Source organism: Tupaia chinensis, unplaced genomic scaffold, assembly GCF_000334495.1.
Source record: "Tupaia chinensis unplaced genomic scaffold, TupChi_1.0 Scaffold000465_1, whole genome shotgun sequence".
In the NCBI taxonomy this organism is placed as follows: Eukaryota; Metazoa; Chordata; class Mammalia; order Scandentia; family Tupaiidae; genus Tupaia; species Tupaia belangeri.
In genome coordinates, this window is record NW_006159974.1 from 2,686,441 (window position 1) to 2,694,497 (window position 8,057).

General features: G+C 50.1%; 2 protein-coding genes across 5 annotated transcripts in view; one reads left to right on the top strand and one right to left on the bottom strand.

The window, feature by feature from the left end:
• Positions 1–4,582: 4,582 nt before the first annotated feature.
• Positions 4,583–5,816, top strand: PPP1R35 (protein phosphatase 1 regulatory subunit 35). Of its 2 annotated transcripts, none has more exons than XM_006155718.2 (4): positions 4,583–4,915; positions 4,995–5,247; positions 5,328–5,464; positions 5,573–5,816. In XM_006155718.2, the coding sequence occupies exons 1-4, from the start codon at positions 4,685–4,687 to the stop codon at positions 5,744–5,746; spliced, it is 795 nt and encodes a 264-aa protein (XP_006155780.1). In that variant the 5' UTR covers positions 4,583–4,684; the 3' UTR covers positions 5,747–5,816. The 2 variants fall into 2 exon arrangements, with proteins under 2 accessions (XP_006155780.1, XP_027630465.1); XM_027774664.1 differs by having other exon boundaries at positions 4,583–4,891.
• Positions 5,817–6,702: 886 nt separating this feature from the next.
• MEPCE (methylphosphate capping enzyme) overlaps positions 6,703–8,057 on the bottom strand; it is a 6,247-nt gene continuing 4,892 nt past the window's right edge. For all 3 annotated transcript variants that reach the window (XM_027774663.1, XM_006155726.3, XM_006155727.3), the window contains exons 3-5: positions 7,705–7,923; positions 7,403–7,529; positions 6,703–7,294 (exon numbers count right to left, since the gene is read on the bottom strand). In XM_027774663.1, coding sequence (XP_027630464.1) covers positions 7,242–7,294; positions 7,403–7,529; positions 7,705–7,923 — 399 coding nt within the window. In that variant the 3' untranslated portion in view covers positions 6,703–7,241. The remainder of the gene's footprint in view (positions 7,295–7,402; positions 7,530–7,704; positions 7,924–8,057) is intronic.

Here is an 8,057-nt window from a genome sequence, read left to right on the forward strand (position 1 = left end):
CTTTCCCTAGTTATATTAGTTTCCTGTGATTACTGTAACAAAACACTCAAAAATAGATCCCAGGCCTCCTGAATTCTGATTTGGCAACCAGGAAGGATGCCACTGGGAGACAGAGGAGAGAGTCATGGTAAGTCAAGGCCAAGTGGTGGGCCCTAGCCATGGGGTTAGGCCCAGAGGAAGGCAGAAAGGAGGTCTGGAGAGGAGCATGGACAACACGTACCTGGCAGACAAAGCTGAGCAGAATGACCTGGGACAGAGATGGCCTAGTCTATGTCCAGAGAGGAGAACAGCGAGCTCCTGTTTAAACTCCTACCTTCTTCAAGGCCTTCCTCCATGAAGCCTTCCCAGGCTCCAGGCTGGGCTGACCTGCCTGTCCAGTGTTTATGTAATCTGCACACGTTGCAAGGGTTTTGCATCATCTTTCATGTGGTCCCTATTCTGGCCTGGATTCTAGTGCTCACTGAGCTCCAGGAGCGGGGAGCCTCTCAGCGCTGCTTCCCAACTCCCAGGCCCTGGCAAATAGCAAGTGTCAGTCGGCAGGTGAGAGGCATGAATCTTTTACCCAGTGAGATTATTTCCTGAGACCTGGGGCTGTTTGCTACATTATCTGCTTTTTTCATTATGCTGGAGCCTGGGGCAGGGACTGGAGGGGGCTTGTGCTGGGGTAGGGAGGGAGGCAGGGAGGACAGAGCACCAGGGCAGAGCATCCTGCCTCAAAGGCTCCTGTCAGAGACTGGGAGCTTTTGTCCCCCAGCATCCCTGATGTCTTGCTCATCTGCAGCAGAAATAAAGAAAATGGGAGCTGGACAGGATGTCCCAGAGGACTTGCAGGGTTAGAGGAAAGGGGCGGGTCAAGGGTGGGAGGGGCACAGGTAAAGCACACTTGCTGAGATCTCTGTTAGCTCCTGAAAAACAGGACATGACTTTCTGAGGGCCTCAACTGATCCCTGGCAACCTCAAGTGGTGAGTCTTTTCCGAGTTGTCAGATGAGGACTTGAAGACCATGTGAGGAAAGAAAATGGTCCTCGGGTCACACCGGTCATCCTTGAGATCACATAGCTCATTCCAGAGGTCACCTGGTTCATAGGCACTGGAGCTGGGATTGAAACCAAGGTCAGCCATGCTGCATTGGGAGATCGGGGTTAAGGGGTGGGAGAAGGCAAAGAAGCAATTGCCTTGGCCCATATTTAAGAAAAAAGTTTATTCATTTATTTATTGAGGAAGAGGCACCTCCAACAGGGTCCTCACTCCATGATCCACCCCCAGAATAAGCCAGCCAAAATCAGAAGCACACATGCATGAGCCTGGTGTATACAGGGAGACTTTGGATGTGAACCTGGGACCTTCCCATGTGGCTTAAGCATCACAGAACTTTGAGCTACCCCTGCTTCACTGCAGCCTGCCAGCCTCTCCATTTTTACACCTAACTTCCTTGGATTCTATTCCTATGTGAAAAACTTCACCAGATGGGTTGTTGCTGCTTCTCCTTTCACCCTCAGGTGTGTCTACTGAATCAGCCCTACTTCCCACAGGCCAGTCACTCAGGAGCTGGAGCTAGCCTGGGGGATACCCCTTCCACAGGCACCTCCCAAAGAGCTCAGGTGTCTCTTTTGGTTATGTAAATTAAGTACTCTTCGGACTGCCAGGAGTGTCAAAAAATCTGGGGCTATGTGAAAAATTACCATATTGTGGGCCCAGCAGATCTGGAAGTCACATGCTGACCATGGTTTAAGTCCCTAGGCCAGTAGGCCTGAAAATTCACTGGGTATGCAGATGAATGCCCAGGATCTGGAGGCTGGAGAACTGGAGGAGGGGGATTACAGTGTGGCCAGGCCCTGTTGAGAGTGCTTCTCTCTCTCAAGCAAACATGTGCTTTATCATGAATTTTTAAAATAAATTATAACAAAATTACATTAATTAAATCTCAAACTATAAGAATCAGGATAGTGTTTAAAATCTGAAAAGAGCACTTCTCTCTATTGGAAATTTATTTTTCCTCTCTCTACAAGTTCTAGGCTGGGCTCTGGGGAGCATGGTCCCCCTCTGGGGAGCATTAATGACAGGGTGGGGGGTAGTTACAAGGTGACAAATAGTGGAGAAACACACAGAGGCCCAGGTCCTGGCTTTGTACTTACCAGCTGGTGACCCTGGATCTGTTTTCTCATAAATTCTAAGGTCCTCACTGCTTTGAGCTTCTAGGTTCTACGAGAAGACCTAGTCTGGTTCAGCCAAATCAATTCTAAGAAGAATGGACAGGACTAAGACCCTTATTTATTACTTATACCCACTTGTCTTCATATTTTTTATAAAATAATTATTTTATTTCACTTTGTTTATTATTATTATTTTCCAGTTTGATCAGAGACAGAGAAAGAGAGAGAGGGAAAGTGAAAAAGCAAGCCACCAGGTCCAGGACTTGAACTGTGGTCAGTCATGTGGGAGTCTAGCACCTTTCACCACTACACCAACTGCGGGCCCCTTGTATCAGTGAACTTTCCACTTTCTGGAGGTCCACAGCATAAGCAAACAGAATGGCTTATTTTCATCTCTGTGAAGCAGATGGTGCGGTGATTAGATTGAGGAACTGAGTTAACTGGTTCATGAGTTCCTGTAGGGCCTATATACTCATTAGCTCCACTAAAGTCAAGACTCTGGGGGGGAGACCAGCAGTTAGCATAATGGCTATGTCGCTGACTTGGTGAGCCCACCCCCCCTTAAGTAAAAAATTCCCCAAAAAAAAAAAAAAAAAAAAAAGACGCCGGGGCATTTATTTTATTTTATTTTATTTATTTTATTTATTTATTTATTTTATTTATTTTTGCCATAGTGTATCTGCACTTGCCAGAGAGAGACAGAGAAAGGAAAAGTGAGAATCCCCCCCATGGGGGATGGACATACTACAATCCCTTCTCTTGCATTTTCATCTTGGGATTTTGGGCATGCACTTACACCCACCCACCAGGTCCAGTACTTGAACTGCAGTTGGCCATATAGAAGCTCAGTGCCCCTACCACCACACTATCGCTAGCTGGGGGTGGGGAGGGGAGACTTTTGAGTTTCAGCTCCAGATGTTCCTGTGTTTCCTGTGTGCCAAAGCTGCCTCACCCTGTTTTTTTTTTTTTTTCCTTCATTTGCTATAGGGCATATGTGGTTGTAGGAGAGAGAAATTGAGAGTAGAAAAGTGTAAAAGCACCCCCAAAAGGGGATGGCCATGCTACAATCCTTTCTCCTCTATTCTCTTCTCAGGATCTTGGACACACATGCACTTGCCCCTGGCATGTTTTTTCAATTTGAACTGCTCAGTTAACCATGTGACATCCAGCCACTTAATCACCACACCACTGGCAGGCCTTCTTACTCTCCTTTAAAAAAATACAAAGCAAGGGACCAGCAGAAACTGTAATGGTTATGTTGCTGGACTTCCACATAATCAAAGGCAGTTCAAGTCCTGGACCTGGCATCTTGCTTTCTCACTTTCTCTCTGGTCAAATTAAAATAAATGAATGAATAAATAAAATAAGGTAAATAATTATTTAAAAAGAGATTTTTGCCTTAGGGCACATGTGCTTGGGAAGAGGTACACACACACACATGCACAGTGAAAGTGAGAAATCACTCCCCTACCAGTAGATGGTGTAGCAGTTACTTGCTCAACTTTGACATGCCCAATGGCAGTTTGAGTTTTGGACCTGGTGGCTTGAAACTCATGCTGGGTGCCTGTGTGTGTAAATACCCAAGGAGGAGAACAGAGAAGGTACTGTGGCTTGTCCATTTCCCATGGGAGGTGATTTCTTGCTTTATGTGTCTCTCTCTGGCCGACTGCAGGCGCCTTATGGCAAAAATCTCTCTCAAAAAAAAAACCCCTGTATTCAGTTTACAACGACTTTTACTTATTTTAAAAGAAATATGTATTAAATGTTATTTATTATTATTAATTTTTAATTTGGAGAGAGACGGAGAGACAGAGGGAAAGCAAGCAAGCAGCCAGGTCCAAGAGTTGTTGGCCTTGTGGGAGTCCAGCACCTCTACCACGTCACCGGCTGGCCCCCAGACAACTATTTTTAAATAGATTAATATATTAGGAAACCTTGAAAGGAAAAAGAAGTCACAAAAGGCTGTAAGGACGGGTAAGTCCCACGAAGAACCCCGCCCCCACTCCTCCAGGGAAGCTCGTCTGGAGTCTGAGGTGACCGAATACCCGGACATGCTCTGGAGGACACGCAGTGGGCAGGTCTAGATGAGGGAGCACTGAAACGGTAAGTTAAGCTTTCCCATTGGACAACCCAAGTGCAAGGACCGACACACACCGGAACCCAGAACAAGTGTGATGATTTGGCCGGGCAACAACGCCAACGCCGTTTTCAAAACGAGAAATGGTTCCGACGAGTACCCGTAGTGCTTCCTCAGGATTTGGCTCTAAAACGCTCGCTTAGGGGCGCTGTCAGCGTTGTACGGACAGAAGCCTGCTGGGAAACTGGGGCGGGGCAAAGGAAATGACGCTATAGAAGCGCCAAAGGGCGGGGCGGGGACTTATTCCTCGCCAGCCCCGCCCCTGGGCAAGGCCTAACGGTTTCCGGTAGCGGTGTCGGGGAGGGGCGGGAGAGAAGGGGAGGGGGAGGTGGCGAGGGTGTGTTTGGTAACTCTTGGCCGGCTAGCGACCCTGCACCCCTGCAGCAATTCTAAGATGATGGGCGGTGGGGAGGCAGAACTGGAGTCGGTGGAAGGGGAGGAGACCGTCGCAGTCCCAGGGCCACCCCCAGAACCTCGAGCCCCCGAGTCCCGAGTCCCAGTGCCCGAGCCTGGCCTGGACCTGAGCCTGAGCCCTCGGCCGGAGAGTCCAGAGCCGCGGAATGGCAGGCTCGGGCGGCGGAAGGGGCGGGCAGAGAGGCCGGTAGGAGCTCGGAAGGGGCGGCAGGTGTGCTGGGGGGTGGTCTGGCCCCCAGCCGACAGACGACCGGCGTCCATCTCTTGACTGTCTTGCTCTCTGCTCCCAGGTCCGTTTCTGCCTGGCGCCGCCCTCTCCCGTCCGGTCCGAACCGCTGCCAGCAGCGGCGGCACCAAACGACAAACCCGCGGTGCTGCAGGAGCTGGAGGCGCCCTCGCTGCAGAGCAGCTTGGCTTTGAGCCTAGAGCTGCAGGCCGCGCGGGCCGCAGTAGGGGGCCAGTTTGATGCAGTGAAGGCGGTGGAGGAACAACTGAGAAAGTCGTTCCAGATCCGTTGTGGTCTGGAGGAGAGCGTGGCCGAGGGTGAGGGGTGCTGGCGGCTGGCGGGGCACGGGAGTGGGGGTGAGGGGCGCCACTGAGCTCCTCTTCCCTTGCGGTTTCAGGGCTGAATGTGCCGCGCTCCAAGCGGCTCTTCCGGGACCTGGTGAGCCTGCAGGTGCCAGAGGAACAGGTTCTGAACGCTGCGCTCAGAGAGAAATTGGCGCTCCTGCCTTCCCAGGCCCGAGCCCCGCCCCCAAAGGTGAAGCGACTGGGCCTCGGGCTTACTCACCTTGTCCCAACCCCTTCCTCGTGGTGGATGCTTCCCCTTTCCAGGGTGTAACCTTATATTGGGCCCCAACTCCAACAGGAGCCACCTGGGCCAGGGCCAGACATGACCATCTTGTGTGACCCCGAAACGCTACTTTATGAATCTCCACACCTCACCCTGGAAGGGCTGCCCCCTCTCCGGCTTCAACTCCAGCCCCGCCCTTCAGAGGATACCTTCCTCATGCATCGGACACTGAGGCGATGGGAAGCTTAGACCTCTGGACTGTTACTTTACATTTTTGTATGTTAAAACTCTTTGAGAATAAACTGGTTTTGCTAACAAATAGGATTCTCTTGGGGAGACCTTAGATAGGGCTGCCAGACTCCTTCAGGATTTTGTCCATTTCCCCCAGGGTAGAAGCTGCCTGGAAGTCAAGTTCTTGGCCGCCTTTTTAGGAGAAAGTGATGGCAAGTGGAAAACATTTTCAAATCAGGAGTTTACATACCCTTGCCTCACTCACTACTCTATGCTGCTTTCCCTGGCTTCAGTGACAACCACCACCTTTCTGTTTTGATGAAAACAACCTGATTCCTTTATGGCACTGAACTCTGACCATTTCAAATGTGGGTGTCAGGCTATTATGCTTCTTGGAAGCCTTCTGATTATCTGTCTCAAGGAGTCTGCAAAGCATCTGCTTGCACTGAATTACTGAACCTATTTGCTTTGCTCTTTAAGCGCTTTGTTCATCTTTACCCCTAGCCCAAGAGTGCTCAATATCTGTTGAATGAATGTTCAAAGTGCCACTAACACTTGACAAGCCACTGAAGAGCTTCATGTTATCAACTGCTCATAAGTCTCCTTCCACAGCTGGTCCACAAAAAACAGTGGATGTTTAGTTCTAGGGAATGTCCAAAGTACCTTTTCCTAACTCCACTTCAATTCCACTCCTAATTCTTCCAAAGTTAGCCTTCTGTCCAAAACTCTTCACCCCCACCCAAAATTTTTTTTCAACAGTGTTTTTTGAGAGGGAAGTTTCACATCAAGTTTGCATTACACCCCTTTCTTGACTAGGGCTCTGTATACCTATGTGAAGACTTAGCAGTCAACCTTCTCATCCACTGAAAAACTTACCCTTTTCCTTGAGACTTTTAAGTACGGGCACAGAGGAAGCACAGGTTGTTCTGGGGGCACTATTCCTCCCTTGCCAGCTAGAAAGCACCAGACACAGGTGTGGGGCCACTGCCCTAGACATCAAGTTTATTGTGCTGTTCTCACATTCAAAACCCAACCCCCGCCCCCATCCATGGGGGACAGCAGTGGAAAGGATTTTCACAGTACCTGCCTGCCTCCCTGCCATACTTCCCCCTCCTCAGTCCATCTACCTGTGGTCCACTGAAATGCAGCTAGGGCCAAGGGCCAAGGAGAAATGGGAATCTCCATGGGAGAACAGGAGGAAAGGGCTAGAGAATTTGATACCCCCCACCTCCCACACCCTAGGAAAACAGAGGTCAGCAAACAGTCCATGCCATCCAGCCCAACAGGCTGGGGGAGAGGAAGATGATGGTAACTCCAGCACAGCTGGGCTTGTTGCTTAAATGCCAGAGGTATAGGGAGGAGGCTGGGGCAGCAACAGAAGAAAAGCTTTCTTTGCAGATCCAAGAAAGGGAACTATTTTTGTAGTCAGAAAGACCTTGGGATACTTTCCTCTTCCCCCAGGTCAGGAGCAGCAGTGTGCACAGCCTCTTCATACTTTCTGCTTGGGGGCCACTTAGTGGCTGGGGGAACGGCCTTTGTGGAACAGGTACACAGGACGCTGGAAGCCTGAGGGAAGAGTATAATCAGGAGGTGCTGGCAGGACCTCAGGACTCTCCAAAGGTGCTGCACCCTCTTAGCCAGCACACCTCCCCAGACAAACCAAGGCAGCCTTACCTTTGGCGGTATTGTGAGGTGTGGCCACAAGCTCATAACTGGAGAATCCCACCTCTGGGGATGTCAGGTAGGAACTGAATTGTTCAGGCTTCAGCTGGATTCGATAGTAATTCTTATAAATTGTTTCCTAGGGAGAAAGGTAAGAGTCACTTTAGCTTGCTGTCTCCTCCCTGGGCCAAGAATGATGCCTACTAAGGTTCCCCCCCCACCACCACCTTGTTCAGAATGTCCCCTTCCTGCTTTCTTGAGGTCTTGTCTCAACCAAAAGAATGATTCCCCATTTCCACCAAGACCCAACTCACCGTGAGAGTCTTTCTCTTGCAATAGGTTGACCAGGGTTGGGGCTCCAGAACCAGGATACCCCCAGGGCGTAGGTGGCGGTAGATCCGGCGAAACATGCGCTTTAGCCCTTCGTCTCCCCAGTTCAGATGCACCCACTTGGTGAGGCTGAGGCAGAGCACCACATCATACTCGGGTGACTGGGCCTCTACCAGCTCATCTCGATCCAGCACATAATTACCCTGAGGGCAAGAAATTAGGAGTAAGGTTAGTAGAGAAATTAAAAGAACACTGCCCCCATACAACCAACTCTATAGCTTCACTTTAGCCTGTAGTCAGTCCCCTTCTTCCCTCACACATTTCAGACTAACTCCCA

Bases quoted from the DNA above. Each gene is read 5' to 3' on its own strand.
- PPP1R35 (XM_006155718.2), top strand. From the start codon at position 4,685: ATGATGGGCGGTGGGGAGGCAGAACTGGAGTCGGTGGAAGGGGAGGAG. The intron at 5,248-5,327 runs GTGAGGGGTGCT...TTGCGGTTTCAG, and splicing joins GGAGGAGAGCGTGGCCGAGG to GGCTGAATGTGCCGCGCTCC. The intron at 5,465-5,572 runs GTGAAGCGACTG...CAACTCCAACAG, and splicing joins CCCGAGCCCCGCCCCCAAAG to GAGCCACCTGGGCCAGGGCC.